At 46.5% G+C, this 20,211-nt stretch overlaps 1 protein-coding gene across 8 annotated transcripts in view; it reads right to left on the minus strand.

The window, feature by feature from the left end:
• gdpd2 (glycerophosphodiester phosphodiesterase domain containing 2) overlaps positions 1 to 20,211 on the minus strand; it is a 224,312-nt gene that overhangs the window by 115,302 nt on the left and 88,799 nt on the right. For all 8 annotated transcript variants that reach the window (XM_068047952.1, XM_068047953.1, XM_068047956.1 and 5 more), the window contains one exon: positions 14,175 to 14,322. In XM_068047952.1, the coding sequence (XP_067904053.1) occupies positions 14,175 to 14,282 (108 nt within the window). In that variant the 5' untranslated portion in view covers positions 14,283 to 14,322. The remainder of the gene's footprint in view (positions 1 to 14,174; positions 14,323 to 20,211) is intronic.

The following is a 20,211-nucleotide window of genomic DNA, read 5'->3' on the forward strand; positions in this document are numbered from 1 at the left end:
AAAAAGGATATATATTAGTGGGAAATCTACTGAGGCACAGCGCTTTAAGGAAATGGTAGCATAATGGTATAGTGGACTAGTAATCCAGAGGCATGGACTAATGCTCCAGATATATGGTGTGACGAGTGGAATGTACAGCCTGTGGCATGTGAAAAGTGATGGAAGCACCATGTGTCCTAGACAAACACATCTGCAGGAAGTGTCACCGGCTACAGAAGCTTGAGCTCTGGATTTCGGAACTCAGGTGGTGGCTGGAGTCACTATTGTGCATCTGCAAGGCAGAGGACTACGTGGATAGCACGTTCAGGGAGGTGGTCACACCACAGATTAGGACCATGCAGGCAAATAAGGAATGCCAGACAGTCTAAGAGAACCAGGCAGGTAGTGCAGGAGTCCCCTGATATGATGTCATTTGCTAATCAGTTTTCTATTTTGGATACTGGTGAGGGGGATGGTTCCTCAGAGGAGTGCAATCAGAGCCAAGTTTGTGGCACCACAGGTGGCTCAGCTGCATAGGAGGGGAGGAAGAAGAGTGGAAGAGCAGTAGTGATCGGGAATTCATTAAGGGAAACAGACAGACGTTTCTGCAGCAGTAAGCATGGCTCCAGGATGGTGTGTTGCCTCCCCAGTGCCAGAGTCAAGGATGTCATGGAGTAGCTGCAGGACATTCTTCTGGGGGAGGGTGAACAGCCAGAAGTCGTGGTCCATATTGGTACCAGTGACATAGGTCGGAAGGGGGATGAGGTCCTGAAAGCAGATTTTAGGGAACTAGAAAGGAGTTTAAAATGCAGGGCTTCAAAAGGAGTAATCTGAGGATTATTCCCAGTCCCACGTGCAAGTGAGCATAGGTATAGGAGAATTGAGTGACCGAACACATGGCTGGGGAACTGGTGTAGGTGGGATGGCATCAGATTTCTGAGACATTGGGACCAGTTCTGAGGCAGGTGGGTCCTGTACAAAATGGACGAGTTGCATCTTAGCAGGGCTGGGCCGAATATCCTCGCAGGGTGATTTGCTGGTGCTGTTGGAGAGTGTTTAAACTAAACTGTCAGGGGGATGATAACCTGAGTGGGAGCTCAGATTGGAGGAAAGCAAAACTGATAACTTGTCATGGCTGTGAGAACCAGCAGCAAGTATCAGAGGAATACCAAGGTGCACAGAATACTGGGGGAGCTAGCACGAGAGTAGCGAGTACTATGTTATTTAGTGGGGGTCAGAGTAAGGGAGGAAGTAATAAAGTCTGAATCAGGGTTAATGTGCATGTATGTGAATACAGCGAGTGTGGTTAATAAGACTGGTGAGGTACAGGCGCAGACAGGCATGCGGAAATATGATGTTGTGGCTATAACAGAGATCTGGCTCCAAGAAGGGCAAGATTGGGTGTTAAATATTCCTGGATACAAGGAGTTCAGGAAAGATAGGAAAGGGGGAAAAGGGAAAAAGGGGGAGGGGTGGCAGTATTGATTTAAGGTGAGCATTGCAGTGCTGGAGAAAAAGGATGTCCCAGAGGGGTCGATGACAGAATCAATTTGGCTAGAGCGAAGGAACAAAAAAGGTGCGATTACATTGTTCGGTATTGTCTATAGGCCACCAACTAGTTGGAAGGATGTGGTGGATTAAATTTGCAAGGAAATCGCAGAGGAGTGCAAAAATTATAGGGTTGTTATAACAGGGGACTTTAATTATCCAAACATAGACTGGGATAGTAGTAGTGTAAAGAGCAGTGAGGGGCAAGAGGTCCAAGAGTGTGTTCAAGGAAATTTTCTACAACAGTATGTTGCTAGTCCAATGAGAAAGGAGGCACTGCTGGACCTGGTTCTGGAGAATGAGGTGGGTCAAATGGATCAAGTATCAGTAGCAGAACATTTAGGGGATAGTGATCATTGTATCATAAAGTTTAGGCTGACTATGGAAAAGGACAAAGAGCAATCCAGGTTAAGAATAATTAACTGGGGGAAGGCCAACTTCAATGGGGTAAGAATGGAGCTGGGGCAAATAAATTGGAGTCAAAAACTGGCAGGAAAACTGGCAGATAAACAATGGGCTACCTTCAAAGAAGAGAGAGCTCGAGCACAGTAAAGGTATGTTCCCTCAAAGGGGAAAAGTAGGGCAAACAAATCCAGAGCTCTCTGGATGACAAAAAAGGTAGCGATTAAGATAAAGAAGAAAAAGTGTGCTTATGACAGATGCCAGTTAGAAAATACTGTTGAGAACCAGGCTGAATATAGGAGGTTCAGAGGGGACGTGAAAAAGCAAATAAGAGAAGCAAAGAGAGAGCATGAAAAGAGACTGGCAGCTAGCATTAAAGGAAATCCCAAAGTTTTCTATCGGCATATAAATAGTAAAAGGATGGTAAAAGGAGGAGTGGTGGTGATTAGGGACCAGAAAGGAGTTTCACACATGGAAGCAGAGGGCATAGCTGAGGTATTAAGTGAATACTTTGCATCTATCTTTACCAAGGAAGAAGATGCAACCCAGGCAATGTTGAAAGAGGAGTTAAGTCCGACATTAGGGTTTAAAATTGATAAAGAAGAAGTATTAGATAGGCTGTCTGTACTTAAAGTGGATACAACATCAGGACCAGATGAGATGCATCCAAGGATACTGAGGGAAGTGAGGGTGGAAATCGCAGAGGCACTGGCCATAATTTTTCAGTTTTCCTCAGGCTCAGGGGTGGTGCCAGAGGACTGGAGAATTGTAAACATTACACCTTTGTTCAAAACAAAGTGATTCCTGGCCACTGATGTCATCAGGTTGCGCCAAGGTGCGCACAGGCACAGACGGGCTCCTGCCCTGTGTTCCGACTTGCCAGGACTGGTTAGCGCATGCGCCGATTATGTCTTCGCGTGACGTGAGCATCTTTGGGCAACGCGCCTGGTTGGCCTCTGCACATGCGCTTTACGCGTACAGCAAAGCAACGCTAACTGGTATACCCTCATGTGTCAAGCTCAGCTCCCCCCCCCCACCCCCAACCACTCGCTGCTCCCTCCGGCTGCTCCGCTCCCCCCTCACTGTTCTCTTCAGCTGCTCCGCTCCCCAGTCCCCGTCCCACCCCGTTCCCGCCCGCTCCGCTTCCCCGTCCCTGGCCCGCTCGCGCTCTCCACCCCGCCATTGTGTGCTGCCATGTGTTTAGGTTGGGTTGCCTTTGGGTGATTATTTGAGCAGCGCTATCTTTAGTCCTGGCAGCTGCCTGAAGTCGCAAACTGTGACATTTTAGTGGCATATGCTGCATTTGCGCATGTGCCACTGCAGTGCCACCTGGTGGTAGCATTGTCAGCAAACGCAGCCTGTTCAAAAAGGGTGTAAAGATAAGCTCAGCAACTACAGGCCAGTCAGTTTAACTTCGGTGGTGGGAAAACGTCTAGAAAAGATAATTCGGGACAAAATCAATAGTTACATGGACAAGTGCGAGTTAAGTAAGGAAAGCCAGCATGAATTTCTTAAGGGAAATCATGTTTAACTAACTTGCTGGAGATTTTTGAGGAGGTAACAGAGGGTTGATGAGGGTAGTGCTGTTGATGTGGTGTACATGGACTTTCAAAAGGCGTTTGATACAGTGCCACACAACAGACTAGTCCTTTATGTCCACTAATGTCCTTTATGGAAACAAGTCTGGCTTACCTGTGATCCAGACACAAAGCAATGTAGTTGACTCTTAACTGCCCTCTGAAATACCCTAGCAAGCCATTCAGTTGTATCAAACCACTACAGAATAACAATAAAAAAATGAATCCAGACAGACCACCCGGCATTGACTTTGGCACCGGAAATGGGAAAGGCACAGCCTGCCCAGTTGACCTTGTAAAGTCCTCCTCACGAACATCTGGGGACTTGTGCCAAAATTGAGAAAGCTGTCTCACAGACTAATTAAGTAACAGCCTGACATAGCCATACTCACAGAATCATAACTTACAGCCAATGTCCCAGACTCCTCCATCACCATTCCTGGGTATGTCCTGACCCACTGGTAAAATAGACCCACCAGAGGTGGTGGCAATGTAGTAACTCATGGAATAAAAAAGATGGTATCAACTTGGATACAAAATTGACTGAGTGACAGGAAACAAAGAGTAGTGGTTAATGGATGGTTTTCAGGCTGGAGGAAGGTTTGTAGTGGAGTTCCCTAGTGATCAGTGTTGGGACCTTTACTTTTCCTGATATATGTGAATGACCGAGAACTTGCTGTACAGGCCACAATTTCTTGGAAGCATTGTGAACTCTGAGGAGGATAGTGTAGAACTTCAAAAGGACATAGACAAGTTGGTGGAATGGCAGACAGGTGGCAGATAAAGTTCAATGCAGAGAAATGTGAAGTGATTGATTTTGGTAGGAAGAACATGGAGAGACAATATAGAATAAAGGATACAATTCTAAAGTGGGTGCAGGAGCAGAGGGACCTAGGTTTATATGTGTATAAGTCATTGAAGGACAGGTTGAGAGAGTGCTTAGTAAAGCATACAGTATCCTGGACTTTATTAATAGGGGCATAGAGTACAAGAGCAAGGAAGTTAGGTTGAACTTATATAAGACACTAGTGCGGCCTCAGTATTGCGTCCAGTTCTGGGTGCTGCACTTTAGAGAAGACGTGAGGGACTTGGCGAGAGAACAGAAAAGATTGAAGAGAATAGTTCCAGGGATGAGGAATTTCAGTTAGGAAGATAGATTGCAGAAGTTAGGACTGTTTTCCTTGGGGAAGAGAAGGCTGAGAGGTGATTTGATAGAGGTATTCAAAATCATGAAGGGTCTGGACAGAGTAGATAGAAAGAAACTGTTCCCACTTGTGAAAGGATCAAGAACGAGAGGGCACAGATTTAAAGTAATTGGTAAGAGAAGCGAAAGTGACATGAGGAAAAACTTTTTCACGCAGCGAGTAGTTAAGGTCTGGAATGCACTGCCTGAGAACATGGTGGAGGCAAGTTCAATTGAAGCATTCAAAGGGAATTAGACAGTTAAATGAAAAGGAAGAATATGCAGGGTTATGGGGAGAAGGCAGGGGAATGGAACTGCTCTTTCAGAGAGCCAGTGCAGACACGATGGGCTGAATGGCCTCCTTCTGCACTATAACGATTCTGTGATATTTGAGTTCAAATCTCACCATTGAAGCTGGGGAATTTAAATTCAATTAGTTAATAAATCTGGAATTAAAAAACTAGCCTCTGTAATGATGATTATGAAACTACTGGATAGTTGTAAAAACCCATCTAGTTCACTAATGTCCTTTCTGGAAGCAAATCTGCTATCCTTATTCAGTCTGGCTTACATGTGAACCAGACCCACAGCAGTGTACTTGACTCTTAACTGCCCTCTGAAATTAACTAGCAAGCCATTCAGTTGTATCAAACCACTACAGAAAATAGTAATAGAATAAAGGCTGTGTTTGCTGACTACCCAGCCACTAGGTGGCGCTGCACTGATACATGCAGAAAAGCAGCCTGTTCAACTTAAACAACTTAAACGTCACAGTCAGTGATGTTCAGGCAGCTGCCAGGACTAAAGATGGCGCTGCTCAAATAATCACACAAAGGCAACGTAAACACATGGCAGCACACAATGGTCGGCGAGATCGGCTGGCTGGGGAATGGCCGGAGAGATCGGCTTGCTGGGGAATGGCCGGAGAGATCGGCTGGCTGGGGAATAGCTGGAGAGAGAGGGCGGGTGGGGGGGAACGGCCAGAGAGGGTGGACGGGCAGGGGGATGGGGGGAAACGGCCGGAGAGGGCGGGCGGTGTGGAGGGGCGGGGGTGGGGGGTGAATGGCTGGAGAGAGCGGGCGGGCAGAATGTATGGAGAGGGAGGGTGGGTGGGGAGGGGAATGGCCGGAAAGCACGGGGGAGGGGGCGGGAGGGGGGAAATTGCCGGAGAGAGCAGGCAGGGAGGCAGGAGAAGTGCACCTTCCGCCACCAAGGTCTTCGGCCGCTCTCTCCCCGCTTCCCCCCGCTGTCTCCCACACACCCCGCTCTCTCCCCCACACCCCGCTCTCTCCCCCACACCTCGCTCTCTCCCCGCTTCTCCACTTGCTCTCTCTCCCGCATTACGCGATGGCGTCATCTGGGCATGCATGTACCAGTCCTGGCAATTTAGGTGATGTCGTCATCCGCTCATGCGTCAACTGGTCCTGGCAATGCGGCATGCAGCGCACGCACAGACAGCAGGTGCCCGTTTGCGCATGTGCGCAGGTTGGTGCAGTCGAATGACGTCCCCGCCGGCTGCGTCGTCAAGAATCACCTGTAGAATAAATCCAGACGGACCACCCGGCATTGACCACGGCACCGGAAGTGAGAAAGGCACAGTCTGCCCAGTTGACCATGTAAAGTCCTCCTCACTAACATCTGGGGACTTGTGCCAAAATTGAGACAGCTGTCCCACAGACTAGTTAAGTAACAGCCTGACATAGCCGTACTCACAGAATCATAACCTACAGCCAATGTCTGAGACTCCTCTATCACCATTCTTGGGTATGTCCTGACCCACCGGCAGAATAGACCCACCAGAGGTGGCAGCACTGTGGTATACAGTCGGGAGGGAGTGGCCCTGGGAGTCCTCAACATTGACTCCGGACCCCATGAAGTTCATGGCATAAGGTCAAACATAGGCAAGGAAACCTCCTGCTGATTATCACCTACCGCTCTCCCACAGCTGATGCATCAGTGCTCCTCCATGTTGAACATCACTTGGAAGAAGCACTGAGGGTAGCAAGGGCACAGAAGGTACTCTGGGTGGGGACTTCAATGTCCATCACCAAGAGTCATTCAGTAGCACCACGACTGACTGAGCTGGCTGAGTCCCGAAGAGCATACGTCAGATTGGGCCTGTGGCAGGTGGTGAGAAAACCAACATGAGGGGAAAACCTACTTGACCATGTTCTCACCAATCTACTGTCGCACTTGCATCTGTCCATGGTGGTATTGGTAGAAGCGCACAGTTCTGGTGGAGACAAGGCCCCATCTTCAGTCTGAGGACATCCTTCATCTTGTTGTGTGGCACTACCACTGTGCTAAATGGGATAGATTCAGAACAGCTGAGGCATAGAATATAAGAGCAGGGAGGTTATGATGGAGCTGCATAAAACGCTGGTTAGGCCGCAGCTGGAGTACTATGTACAGTTCTGGTAACCACACTATAGGAAGGATGTGATTGCAATGGAGAGGGTGCAGAGGAGATTCACCAGGATATTGCCTGGGCTGGAGCATTTCAGTTATGAAGAGAGACTGGATAGGCTAGGGTTGTTTTCCTTGGAGCGCAGAAGGCTGAGGGGGGACCTGATTGAGGTATACAAAATTGTGAAGGGCATTGATAGGTTAGATAGGAAGAAACTTTTTCCCTTAGCGGAGAGGTCAATAACAAGGGACATAGATTTAAGGTAGGGGGCAGGAGGTTTAGAGGGGAGTTGAGGAAAATTTTTTATCCAGAGGGTGGTTGGAATCTGGAACACACTGCCTGAAGGGGTGGTAAAGGTAGGAACCCTCACAATATTTAAGAAGTATTTAGATGAGCACTTGAAACGCCATAACATACAAGGCTACGGGCCAACTGCGGGGAAGTGGGATTAGTTTTGGATGGGTGCTTGATGGTCAGCGCAGGCGCGTTGGGCCGAAGGGCTTGTTTCTGTGCTGTAAAACTCTATGACTCTATGACAGTTCTAGCAGCTCAAAACTGGGTATCAATAAGATGCTGTGCCCCTTCAGCAGCAGCTGTATTCAACAAAAATCTGCAACCTCTTGGCCTGGCATATCCCTCACTCTACCATTACCATCAAGTCAAAGGACCAACACTGCTTCAATGAGGAGTGTAGGAAAGCATGCCAGGTGCAGCACCAGGCATATCTAAAAATGAGAAATAAAAACAAGAAATGCTGGAATCACTCAGCAGGTCTGGCAGCATCTGTGGAAAGAGAAGCAGAGTTAACGTTTCGGGTCAGTGACCCTTCTTCGGAACTGACAAATGTTAGAAAAGTCACAGATTATAAGCAAGTGAGGTGGGGGTGGGGCAAGAGATAACAAAGGAGAAGGTGTAGATTGGACCAGGCCACATAGCTGACCAAAAGGTCATGGAGCAAAGGCAAACAATATGTTAATGGTGTGTTGAAAGACAAAGCATTAGTACAGATTAGGTATAAATACACTGAATATTGAACAGCAGCAAGTGCAAAGCTGAAAAAAAACAGTGGGTAAGCAAACTGAACAAACTAAGATGAAATGAAATAAATGCAAAAAAAAATTGTAAAAAATGTAAAAAAGAATGTAAAAACAAGGAAGAAAAAAATAACTAAAAATGAAAGTAAAATGGGGGGCTGTCATGCTCTGAAATTATTGAACTCAATGTTCAGTCCGGCAGGCTGTAGTGTGCCTAATTGGTAGATGAGATGCTGTTCCTCGAGCTTGCGTTGATGTTCACTGGAACACTGCAGCAAGCCCAGGACAGAGATGTGAGCATGAGAGCAGGGGGGGAGTGTTGAAATGGCAAGCAACCGGAAGCTCAGGGTCCTGCTTGCGGACTGAGCGGAGATGTTCCGCAAAGCGGTCACCCAGTCTGCGCTTGGTCTCCCCAATGTAGAGGAGACCACACTCTGAGCAGCGAATACAGTATACTACATTGAAAGAAGTACAAGTAAATCGCTGCTTCACCTGAAAGGAGTGTTTGGGGCCTGGGATAGTGAGGAGAGAGGAGGTAAATGGGCAGGTATTACACCTCCTGCGATTGCAGAGGAAGATGCCCTGGGACGGGGATGAGGTGGTGGGGGTAATGGAGGAGTGGACCAGGGTGTCGCGGAGGGAACGATCCCTTCGGAATGCTGACAGGGGAAGGGAGGGGAAGATGCGACTGGTAGTGGCATCACGCTGGAGGTGGCGAAAATGGCGGAGGATGATCCTTTGGATATGGAGGCTGGTGGGATGAAAAGTGAGGACAAGGGGAACCCTGAATCGGTTCTGGGAGGGAGGGGAAGGGGTGAGGGTAGAGGTGCGGGGAATGGGTCGGACACGTTTGAGGGCCCTGTCAACCACAGTGGGGGGAAATCCTCGGTTGAGGAAAAAGGAGGTCATATCAGAAGCACCGTCATGGAAGGTAGCATCATCAGAGCAGATGCGTCGGACACGGAGAAACTGGGAGAATGGAATGGAGTCCTTACAGGAGGTAGGGTGTGAAGAAGTGTAGTCGAGGTAGCTGTGGGAGTTGGTGGATGGGGACTGGTTGGGCCTCTATTCCAGGAAGAAGCGGAGAGCCCTCAAACCATCCTGGTGGGGGATGGAGGTGTCGAGCGATTGGACGTCCATAGTGAAGAGGAGGCGGTTGGGACCAGGAAACTGGAAATTGTCAAAATGACGTAGGGCGTCAGAAGAGTCACGGATGTAGGTGGGAAGAGATTGGACCAGCAGAGAAAAGATAGAGTCAAGATAGGAAGAAATAAGTTCAGTGGGGCAGGAGCAGGCTGACACAATGGGTCTGCCGGGACAGTCCCGTTTGTGGATTTTGGGAAGGAGGTAGAAGCGGGCTGTCCGGGGTTGTGGGACTATGAGGTTGGAAGCTGTAGAGGGAAGATCTCCAGAGGAGATGAGGTCAGTGACAGTCCTTTGGACGGTGGCTTGATGTTTGGTGGTGGGGTCATGGTCCAGAGGGAGGTAGGAAGAGGTGTCTGTGAGTTGGCGTTGAGCTTCTGCAAGGTAGAGGTCGGTACGCCATACAACAACAGCACCACCCTTGTCTGCAGGTTTGATGACCAAGTCGGGGTTAGACTTGAGAGAATGGAGTGCCTCAAGTTCAGAGGGGGACAGGTTAGAGTGAGTGAGGGGGGCAGAGAAATTGAGACGACCAATGTTGAGACGACTAAAAATGAGATGCTGACTTGGTGAAGCTACAGTACAGGGCTACATGCATGCTAGGCAGCGGAAGCAGCATGCTATAGACAGAGCTAAGTGATCCCACAACCAACGGATCAGATCTAAGCTCTGCAGTCCTGCCACATCCAGTCGTGAATGGTGGTGGACAATTAAACAACTAACTGGAGGAGAAGGCTCCACAAACATCTCCATCCTAATGATGGGGGAGCCCAGCACATCAGTGCAAAAGACAAGGCTGAAGTATTAGTAACCATCTTCAGTCAGAAGTGCTGAGTGGATGATCCATCTTGGCCTCCTCCTGATGTCCCCAGTATCACAGATGCTGGTGTTCACCCAATTTGATTGACTTCATGTGATATCAAGAAAGAGCTGAAGGCACTGGAGACAGAAAAGGCTACAGGCCCTGACAACATCCTGGCTATAGTACTGAAGGCTTGTGCTCCAGAACTAGATGTGCGTCCTAGCCAAGTTATTCTAGTACAACAACAACACTAGCATTTATCCGACAATGTGGAAAATTGCCCAATTATGTCCTGCCCTCAAAAAACAGGATAAATCCGATCTGGCCAATTACCACCCCATAAGTCTACTCTCAATCATCAGCAAAGTGATGGAAGGTATTGTCAACAAGGCTATCAAGTGGAACTTACTCAACAATGACCTGCCCATCAATGTTCAGTTTGGATTTGGCCAGGGCTATTCAGCTCCAGACCTTATTACAGCCTTGGTCCAAACGTGAACGGAAGAGCTGAATTCCAAAGGTGAGGTGCAAGTGACTGCCCTAGAGATCAAGGGACCTTTTGATCAACTGTAGCATCATGGATCTCTGGCAAAATTGGAGTCAATGGGAATTGGGGGGAATCTCTCCACTGGTTGGAGTCATACCTAGCACAAATGTAGATTGTTGTGGTTGTAGGGGACAATCTCAGCTTTCAGACATCGCTGCAGGAGTTCCTCAGGGTAGTGTCCTAGACCCAACCATCTTCAGCTGATTTATCAATGACCTTCCCTCCATCATAAAGTCATAATTGTGGATGATCGTTGATGATTGCACAGTGTTCAGTACCATTTGTGACTCCACAAATACTGAAGGAGTCTGTGCCCGCATGCAGCAAGACCTGGACAACATTCTGGCTTGGGCTGATATGTGGCAAGTAACATTTGCACCACACAAGTGCCAGGCAATGACCATTTCCAACAAGAGAGAATCTAACCATATGCCCTTGACATTTAGCAGCAATACCATTGCTAAATCCCCCACCATCAACATCCTGAGGGTTACTATTTACCAGATGCTTAAGTGGACCAGCCATATAAATACTGTGGCTACAATAGTAGGTCAGAGTCTGGGAATTCTGTAGCAAATAACTCACCTCCTGACTCTCAAAGCCTGTCCACCACAGCATGAGTCTGGAGTGTGATGGCATACTCTCCACTTGCCTAGATAAGTGAAGCTCCAACAAAACTCAAGAAGCTCAACACCATTCAGGACAAAGCAGGCTGCTTGATCGGCACCCCATCCACCACCTTAAACATTCACTCCCTCCACCACTGGCACACAGTGGTAGCAGTGTGTACCATCTACATTTTTCCAGAGGTAGAATGGGGGTACAGCAGGAATACCCTCCCGCAAGTGGCAGGTAGGCAAATGAGCTTGCATGGAGGTGGCCTCCTGCCGGCAGACCCCTGGTGTGGGGGGTGGGGGGCTGTGCTCTAGGTAGGCTTTGAGGCCCTCCCTGCCTGCCTGGCTTCAGTTGTAGCTGCAGGCCGCACTGTAAAGGGGCTCCCCCCTCCACACCGGTGGCCCGGCTACTCATTCCATTTTTAACTTGAAACTTTAAAAAGTTGGGCAGAGGGCACCTCAAAATGGAGGTTCCCTTTGTCTCACTTACTTGAAAAGGTTGTCTCTGTGGTGAAGTAGTGGAGAAAGACATTATGCTAAATGTTATGAGATCTCCAGCTTTGGGGTTGTGGCAGGGGGGCTCGGAAAATTCTGCGCCATGATCCCCGCACTGAGAAGGCCCTGCCGCATTTTAGCAGCAGCGGCAAGGCCTTGCTGCGGCCCCCCGCCGCCGAGCAGCGGGGCCTTCATTTAAATATGTTAACAAAGGTTAATGCATGCAAATAAACTTACCTGGTCCCGACGGCAGTCCCACACCAATATTCCCGCTGCTGGTCACACCTCACGCGCCTTCGAAACCTGGCTTGGAGTTCCGAGGCGTGACATTGGTGGGGAGGGGGAAGGTGTGGAAATTTCAGGGCGGTGGGGGGGGGGGTGGCATGGGGGGAGTGGTGAAAACCACTCTGATTGGTTGCGGGGATGGTGGGAAGGGGTTAACAGTCAAAGGGAATCAAGTTCAGGCGGGGGATAGGTCGTGAGTGAAAACTCACTTTTTTGAGGGGGGATAGGACAACAAATCTATTGATTGTTCATTGCGCGGTGTGGGAGAGGGGATTGGGAATGTTAATAAAATTTTATTTCACTGTTTTCACAACCCTGTCTTTTTAAATATTTCAATGGCACTGAAGGGCTTGAAGCCCTTTACAAATGGCGCCGGCGCCTGCGCGGTATCACCGGACACGTTGCTGGGGATGGAACAGCTTCCCCCTCTACGTCATCGGGGGCAGCTGCTCCACTCCCTCCATTTAAATGAGCCCCAGCGCGAAATATCGCGCGGGCTTACTGACGGCGCACCTGTGCCTGAAGGCCGCCAACTTCAAAGCACTCTGCCGCAATGTGCAAGCGCTAATAGAATTCAGCCCATTGTGTCGATTCCCCAACATGTCCTGCCTCCTCCCACCTCTCCTGGAGGGAGCTTCTGTATGGTGATGGCAACCCGCCCGAGAGTGGAGGGAAGCCAATTAAGCTTGTTAATTGGGCAATTAGCAGCAATTTTCCAAGGGCAATGCAATTTTGATAGCGTGTCGCATGGACCCCACGATGTTTCAGAACCTCGACTACTCAGAGAAGGAGGCTAAACAGCGGGAGGTTGGAATGGCATGAAAATAAGATGCAATCTCACCATTTAATAATGCAGCAATGATCCTGATAGCAGCAGTGAAGTGGTAGAATGTATTTATTCAGAGATTAAAGAGGCGTGTAGCAAAAGCAAAATTATTTTAATGGAACACTTTAATTTTCATATAAATTGTTATGAGCAGAGTAGCTCAAGTCAGAAAGATAGTGAATTTCTTGAGTGCATTCAAGATAGTTTTCTGGAGCAATATGTTCCAAAGAGAGCAGGCCATATTAGTTTTAGTAATCGGTAATGAGCTAGATTTAGTAATCTAACAGTAAGGGTACATTTATCTAACAGTGATCATAAAAAGATTGAATTCAATGTTAGGTTTGAAAAGGAGAAACTTAACACCATTACTAAGATTGGTAAGGATAATTTTAACGGGATGAAACAGAGACTGATGATAGCAAAGTGGTCAAAACTGTTATCAGGTAAAACTACAGGAGGTGTTTAAAAAAGCATTTAGTTTAATACATGACCAGTATATGCAAAGTCATGGTTAAATCACATCTGGAGTACTATGTAACGTTCTGGGTAATTCCCTTTGGAAAGTATATAACCGGTCTTGGAAGGAGCACAGGTCAAATTCACCAGAATGTTACCACGGCTCAAACGGTTAGTTTATGAGGAGAAATTACATAAACTAGGCTTGTATTCCATGGAATAAAGAAGGTTAGGGGTGATTTGATTAAGGCTTTATAATTTTGAAAGGAATTGATAGGTTAGATAGAGAAAAATTGTTTCTGCTCGTGGGAGTCTAGAACAAGGGAACATAAACTTAAAATCAGAGCAAGGCCATTCAGAAAGGAAATTAGGAAATACTTCTTCATGCAAAAGGTGGTAGAAGTGTGGAACTCTCTCCCACAAAAAGCAGTAGATGCTACCTCAATTAATAATTTTAAATCTGAGATGGGTGGATTTTTTGCTCGCCAAGTGCTTAAAGAGATATGGAGCCAAGGCGGGTGGATAGAATTTGGATGCAGATCAACCATGATCTCATTGAATAGGTTGACAGACTTGAGAAGCTGAAAGGCATACTCCTTTTCCTATGTTCTGTTGTAACTCAACTAGGATCCAATGTGAGAACAACAATACAAACTTGGGAAACAACAGGAAAAATCAATGAGCAACAGCAGTTGGTGCAGCAAGGCTTGGAAATTCTTCAAACAGAATGCACCTTTCAGGGGAAGAATGAGGCATGCAACTTGCATAAGAAGAATAATTACAGATAATGCAAACTACACTTTGTACTAAAACCATAAAGTGGCTGCCTTCTATTAACTAGGCAGTAATTGTCCTCTGGAGAACTCAGGAAATTACCTTTCTGTTGGGTTGTGGTGGATACTTTTTCCATTGGCAACCATAAATGCCAGTAATACAAGTCAAGCAAAGATTCTTCAACTGAAGTCGTGTCCGCCTTTCCATCATCAAACAATCTCTCTAGTTCTCAGGTATTAACTGCACTTTCCTAAGAAAAAAAAGAAAATTAAATAAATAATGAGACCTATCAGAACAAAATATTTCCACAATCTCTGTAATGGAATAGAATGATTATGCCCCATTCACTGTTCCTGATGTTGCAACCTTCCATATCAGCACTTCTGATATGTTTTCCTTTTCCCTCAACTGAAGAATTCCCCCATCATGACTAAAAGAGCCCTCGACCATGTCTGTCCCATTTCCCGCACTTCTACTCTCACCCCTTCCCCTCACTCCCAGATAGTATTCCGCTTGTCCACACCTTTCACACCACCAGCTTCCGTATTCAATGGATCATCCTTTGCTATTTCTGCCACCTCCAGCGTAATCCCACCATCAAATGCATCTTCCCCTCCCCTTCCTTTTCAGCATTCTGAAGGGACCACTCCCTCTGCAACACCCTGGTCCACTTCTCAGTCATCCCCAATGCCCACTTCCCTTCCTATGGCACCTTTCCATGCAAGCGCAGGAGATCCTCTATCCTCACCATCCAAGACCCCAAACACTTCTTCCAAGTAAAACAGCGATTTACTTGTACTTCATTCAATTTAGTATACTCTATTCGCTGCTCACAATGCGTTCTGCTCTACATTAGCAAGATCAAATGCAGACTAGGTGACAACTTGATGAAAAACCTCTGTTCAGTCTACAAGCATGACCCTTTATAATTCTCTACCTTGCTCTCATACTTTATGTCCTTGGCCTCCTGCAATGTTCCAATGGAACTCAACATAAGCTCAAGGAACAGCACCTTATCTTTCGGTTAGGCACTTTACAGCCTTTTGGACTCAATATTAAGTTCAACTATTTCAGACCATGATCTCTGCCTCCATTTTGTTTCCTTTTTTCTTTGCAGGTTTCAGTTTTACTCTTGTTTTCCTCCCCCTTTTTTTGCTTTCAAATGGCAGCTGTTCAGCATTCTACCACTCACACTTCCTCTAGACACATATTTTGTTTCTTTTCTTATCCTATTACCACTCCCTTTGGCCCTGCACCAAAATTCTTTTGTCATTTTATCTCCTGTCTTTCATCCTATCACAGCCCTTCCCTTTTATTCTTTTTCTACCCTCCCCCCATTCAGTTGCTTAAAACCTATTACATTTCTAACTTTTCCCAGTTTTGATGAAAGGTCATTGACCTGTTTCTCTCTACAGAGATGCTGTCTGACCTTCTGAGTATTTCCAGCAATTTCTGTTTTTATTTCCAGCATCCGCAATATTATCCTTTTTGCAAACTTTTCTCAATTAGCTACAGTGGGTAAGGGCTGTGCCCAACACTTGAATTGGTACTTCACAGCAGACAGATACAGTAGTTCCCAAATTTGATCTGTGCCATGTTTCATGGGTTCCATTTAAAAAATGAGAAAACGTGAAGAATATACTCATTGCTGTGCTTCTGATAGTTGTTCATTTGCAACCTTGTACATGGATCTGGAGTAACTGCATTTAGTTGGTTAGTGACCTTGCTTTATTTATCTGGCATCAGTGGAGTGCCTTAGGTTGCAGGAAGATATAGACGGGATGGTCAAATGGGCAGAAAAGTGGCAGATGGAATTTAACGCTGAAATGTGTGAGGTGATCCACTTTGGAAGGAGTAATGTGACACGGAAGTATTCAATGAATGGCCTGACACTGGGAAGTTCCGAGGAACAAAGGGACCTTGGCGTGTTTGTCCATAGATCTCTGAGGGCAGAAGGGCAGGTTAATAGGGTGGTGAAAAAGTCATATGGGACACTTGCCTTTATCAATCGAGGCATAGATTACAAAAGCAGGGAGGTCATGTTGGAATTGTACAGAACTTTGGTCAGGCCACAGCTGGAGTATTGTGTGCAATTCTGGTCGCCACATTATAGGAAGGATGTGATTGCATTGGAGGGGTGCAGAGGCGATTCACCAGGATGTTGCCTGGGATGGAACATTTAAGCTATGAAGAGAGGTTGGATAGGCTTGGGTTGTTTTCGCTGGAGCAGAGAAGACTGAGGGGTGACCTGATCGAGGTGTACAAGATTATGAGGGGCATGGACAGGGTGGATAAGGAGCAGCTGTTCCCCTTAGTTGAAGGGTCAGTTACGAGGGGTCACAAGTTTAAGGTGAGGGGCGGGAGGTTTAAGGGGGACTTGAGGAAGAACTTTTTTACCCAGAGGGTGGTGATGGTCTGGAATGCCCTGCCTGGGAGGGTGGTAGAGGCAGGTTGCCTCACATCCTTTAAAAAGTACCTGGATGAGCACTTGGCACGTCATAACATTCAAGGCTATGGGCCAAGTGCTGGCAAATGGGATTAGGTAGACAGGTCAGGTGTTTTAATGCATTGGTGCAGACTCGATGGGCTGAAGGGCCTCTTCTGCACTGTATTATTCTGTGATTCAGTTCTTTTACAAGACAGTGACATTTAGCCTCAATTAGGGTCATTGTCCTTTGGTGTAACTCCTTGCGGAATACATTCTCTCTACTCTTCAGCATCAAAGAAAACCAATTTGCACCCATGTGTCCACTGTGCTGAAGTGAACAAATTAATATGCTTTTCTGCTGTACAAATTTTCCCAATATTTTAAGCTACAGCCCTTTAAGAGCTGCAGCCTGACAGGAATTTGCACTCCCCAGCCAAGTGACCGACAGGTCAAACTCATTGGACAAACTATGCTTCAGCCTGTGGTCTGTTCAGAATAGGAACAGGTCTTATTTTGCAACTTTCCTCCCCTCACCCCACACACACATTGCGTGCACAGGTGTCCCCGCCCTAAGGCCATGTGCAGTTCCAGTTATTCTAGAATTGTAGAATTAGGGCATGTCAATAATAAATTAATGTTGAGATGATTTCAGACATCCTGTAAATACTTGACTAAACATGCCATGTCTGGCAGATTCTTCCTATGTGGTAAATAACATCAGGAAAGAGCCTTTCATGTGTGAATCATAGAAATCTTCAGATTTCACAATGTAATTTTTCATCAGTGGGAGCAGGAAAATGCAAATATTCATATAAATTTAGCTTCTGGGTTTTTGTTTCAAAAAACAATTGGCAACAAAATTGGCTTACCCAATGGTTCAGCTAGTCACTGCCTTAACCAGCTAAACCATACAGATTATATGGACCCCAATTTTGATCCTTGGTGTGTGCTGAGTTAGCTAATGTTAGCTGCGGAGATAATAGGAAATTTAATTTGGCTTCATCTACCCTGCATAGGGAGGGGCAAAGTTAGTGAGGGTTTCTCTCCTGATCACTTGCATCACTACTGCTGGAAAATGGGTGGGGACTGGATTGGTCTTGTTGATAGATGAATAGCCTGGGCACACTCACAGATCCAAAATAAAGAATGGCCCCTTGGCTCTTACTGGATGGCAATCAATGCTTATGGAGTTGCGGAATCAGAGAAATTGAGTACCTCCAAGATTGGAGGCAAGAAAATTGGAGGAAAATAAATCACTAAAACAGTTTTCAGTGTATATATCAGGTTCTCTAGCAGTGACAGATTTGCACGGGGAGGTATATGTACAGCTATATACAAATAGATAGCATTACATGAGGACAGGAATAGTATTAATTTTTGGGTGGTGGTTAGAGACTGAGCAAGGAAAACTTGGCAATGTTGTTCACTGGGAAGAGAATGTGCCTGTGTTAGCTGGTGATCTAAAATGTACCGTACAAGTAAAAATAAATCAAAACTCAAAGACAGTGAGCATTTACTGTCACCAGGTATTGCTCAAAGGAACTGCCTGACTTATTATCTCCAGCTTTTTCTGTTTTTGATTTGGATAGATGCTACACTTACTGTGGTAGACTTGACTATGGAGCACCCGTGCCTCTGAGTCATGGGTTTCAGACTTACTCCAAAGACTTGAGCGCATAGTCTCATCTGACAGTGCAGCACTGAGGAAGTGCTGCACTGTCAGAGATGATTTGACCAGATTTTGTGGCACCGGCACTGAACCAGAAAGGCAAGGGGAACCCCGCTTCGGCCTTTTCGAGCACACCCTGGCACGATCTTATGTTGTTCCGTCACATAAGTGCTGGCAGCTCAGTAGTATTGGCAGCGCCACAGGGAGCAGTGACCGCTGCCGGAACTGCAGAGGCCTTGGACCCAGGTCCACCTCTGGACAGCTGGACTCAGGTAAGAGAGGCGGTGTCACCGGGGCCAGTCCAGAAGGCCTTGGTGAGGTGGGGTGAGAGGGTGGTTGTTATGTGCAGGGACAGGGGGGAGTCCAGGGAGGTGGAGTTTTTCCTGGCAGGATCCTCCACTGGCCACAGATTGCCCACGGAGGAGGGATCCCGCCCAAACCCACAGGGAGGGTGTCTCGTATTACTGGGCCTCTCTGCTTGGCAGAGGCACCCCCCGTCACAGGTTATATCCCAGCGGCAGGGGGAAGAGGCCCTAAAGTGGCTGCTAATAGGCCACTTAAGGGCCTCTATTGGCCTCTGGGCAGAAAAGCCCTCGTCAGGCAATCTCGCCCCTGACAAAATCGCTTGGCGACGGGCCCTCTGCCTACTGCCTCCCCCACCCTCCCCGCCTCCTGTCGCAATTCTATGGGCCGCTCCGCCTCCAACCCTGTCCCGGGGTTGGTTGGGGGGGGGCCATAAAATCCAGCCCATCCGATATCATTCAGATGAGATATTAAACCAAGATTCCAGTGGCACTATTTGAAGATGAGGAGTTTTCCTGATCTTTGGGCCAATATTTATCTCTCAACCATCATCAATAAAACAGATTCTCTGGTCATTTATCTCATTGCTGTTTGTGAGCCCTTGCTATGTGCAAATTGTGTGCCATATTTTCCTACATTATAACTGTGACTACACTTCAAAATTACTTCATTGGCCGTATAGAGTATTGGGACATTATGAATGTGTATGTGTATGTATAAAACACCAGGATGTAGATGAAAGAATTTCAGGCTTGCCAACCATTTCCATACTACTGCCAATCTGCTTTCCTTCATCAAGGGATACCATTCCTCCAAGCTGGAAACTCTGACCTGGCCAATCAGTGTGCAGTCCTAGTCCTCTAAGGACATTGTTGCCTTGACAGGATGCAGAGTTGAGCAGAAAAGATAATTTTGAGTATCAGGAAATTTATTATGTGGAAAGATAAGGATCTGTTTTCTTTGGAAAAGGGAATGTTTTGAAGTGACCATATTTAAAGTTTTTAAGAATAATGAAAACAATTGATAGAATTGAATGTGACCTGTGTGGCATTGAATGTGGCTTGTTTGATACTTGAGCTAGGCAATGAATGCAGTTTGAGTAGCTTTTCAGTCAGGCAATGAAATTTGGAGGCCATTAGTAACATTAAATATTTTAGTAAGCATAAAGAGGATGAAACTTATGTTTATAGAGATCAGCAGTATAAAGAGTACATTAATCCATTGTTCATTCTCACTATATATTGGTTCTGGTGTGTAGATTCAACTGGTCATATCTATGCACAAGGATTGTTCATCAAGTTTGCATGCATACATGTGTGTGTGTGTGTATATATATATATATCAGAAGTTCCCATCACAATGCCTTACCTGCTGTTGCGAAAGCAGCTTACTGTTGTGAAGCTTTGTCATAGAAGACTGGGAATGAGACATAAAGCAGTGCTGTGCAGAGGTGTGCCAGATTTAAAGTACGAAACATACACCAACATCTGCCTTTTGGTGAGTTTCAAGAATAGCATTTGGAAGGTAAAACTGAGAGCATCAACAAGAGACTGACACAGACCTATTCAGAAGGCTATTACATTTTTTGATTCTTTCGTCCCAAATATGCCAACCAAGAAAACTACACTCAGGCATAGGAGGAGAAAAATGTTTTTTCAGGAACTCATTGTTTTCACTTTTAAATGACAATAATGAATTCATGTATATTGCATGTTTCAATAGTCTCTACTTTGTGACAG

This window comes from Heterodontus francisci, chromosome 15 (genome assembly GCF_036365525.1).
Source record: "Heterodontus francisci isolate sHetFra1 chromosome 15, sHetFra1.hap1, whole genome shotgun sequence".
NCBI lineage: Eukaryota > Metazoa > Chordata > Chondrichthyes > Heterodontiformes > Heterodontidae > Heterodontus > Heterodontus francisci.